At 32.9% G+C, this 1838-nt stretch overlaps 1 protein-coding gene across 1 annotated transcript; it reads left to right on the forward strand.

Moving 5' to 3' along the window:
* The first annotated feature begins 409 nt into the window (after positions 1-409).
* LOC111385452 lies at positions 410-1468 on the forward strand. Its single transcript, XM_023009840.1, has 4 exons — positions 410-535; positions 710-882; positions 955-1093; positions 1457-1468. Exons 1-4 carry the CDS (start codon positions 410-412, stop codon positions 1466-1468), a joined length of 450 nt encoding a protein of 149 aa, XP_022865608.1.
* Positions 1469-1838: the final 370 nt, after the last annotated feature.

The raw sequence follows: 1838 nt of genomic DNA on the forward strand, positions 1-1838 counted from the left end.
GTATTTAAAAGTTTGATAAGGTTATAATCTTTCTTGATTTTGTTGAAAATACGGTTGATCAATGCATTTACCTCAAAATTAGTGGGAGAAATTTTATTTTTCTTGTCCTGTATGCTGATGACATTTTATTTTCTAGTAGTTACTTGGGGTTGCTTTATGAGATAAAGAAAATATTATCTGCTAATTTTGAGACGAAAGATCTTGCAGAAGCTTCTTATGTGCTTGGCATTGAAACACATCGTGATAGAAATCGTAGCTTGTTGGGAATTTTTCAGAAGGCTAATATAAAACGTGTTCTAGAATGATTCAATATGTAGAACTGTGCACGTAGTGATGTACCTATCTTAAAAGGGGATAAGTTTAGTAAAGCTCAATATCTAATGAAAGAGCTAGAAAGGAATCTAAGAAGATGATACCATATGCTAGTACTGTAGGGAGTTTGATGTATGCTCAATTTTACACTAGACCAAATATCGATTATGCAACCAGTGTCCTTAGTAAGCTTCATTTAAATCCAGGAAAACAACATTGGGAAGTAGCTAAGAAACTTATGAGATACTTGAAGAAAACTTAAGGTTATGCTTATATTCTAATGTTCAAATCACCTTGAAGTAGTAGGATACTTAGATTCTGATTTGCTGGATGTTAAGATGATTTGAAATCAACCTTAAGTTATATTTTCATGTTAGCTGGTGATGCTATCTCTTAGAAAAATATTAAGCAGACTTTAGTGACATCTTCTACTATGGAGGCTAAATTTGTGGTATGTTATGGGACTATAGTCCAGGCCATTTGGTTAAAAAATTTTATTTATGGTTTGAAAGTTGTTGATTCAATCTCAAGGCCAATCATTATTTATTGTGATTATACCACAGCAGTGTTGTAATCAATGAATAATAAAAGTTTCGGTAGGTCAAAGCACATTGGCATCAAATAATTGTTGGTTAAAAATAGAGTTAAGGAAAGGCAAACAAAAACAGAGCATATCATTACAGAGGTGATGATTGTAGATCTTTTGACTAAGGGACTTGATCCAAAGGTTTTTAAAACACATGTTGCTAATATGGGTATTGTGGAAACCTTGATGTTTTTGGTTAGTAGGAGTTATTATGTAAAATAACTATGTTTTGGCTTGATCCTTTTGTGGGGTGCATAGGCAATCTATGCCCCTGTTTGGTTCTCATTCTTTGGCCACGAAAATAAAAATATGACTGCTATACATCATATCAGCCACCATATTTGACTTTCCATCTCTTGTGTCGGTCTCGTAACAACTATATTTTTCATTCTCATTCTCATTTTCACAAAAACAGGTACCAAACGGGGTCTATATGTTTTTCGAGTACAATCTTTTCCAATAATAAAATATATTTTCCCCTATCTATGAATTATTTTGAGCATGCATTTGATTTATGTCTTTTTATTATAATGTTTTTATGATCTCAACATATAACAGATAGAAACATGAGATGAGTCTCTTTTAGAGAAGTGGCTTCATTTTGATCTGAAATATTATCAGGACCGATATGAATTAGCATAGGTTATTTTTTTATTTTTTTTCACTTTTGGTTCCAAGTTCTACTACATACTAGCACATTGGTTGGAGGATGGTAATTTATGTCGATAAGAATGTTGGCATTTCTAACGGTGGAGTCGTCTTACGTCCTTTAAATGGTTTAACGATTTCTATGTTCGATATCAACATTTGTGTTGGACTGGATCATGTTACTTAAGATGTCATCATTGGAGCTATTCTTGTGGGTGGCCACCTATGCAGTCTAACCTGAAAGTCAAAAGTTGTTTTATAGCAATCAGATGTAGGAGAATTGGCTCATAAT

The sequence above is a fragment of the Olea europaea genome, unplaced genomic scaffold, assembly GCF_002742605.1.
Source record: "Olea europaea var. sylvestris unplaced genomic scaffold, O_europaea_v1 scaffold317, whole genome shotgun sequence".
NCBI classification, from domain to species: domain Eukaryota; kingdom Viridiplantae; phylum Streptophyta; class Magnoliopsida; order Lamiales; family Oleaceae; genus Olea; species Olea europaea.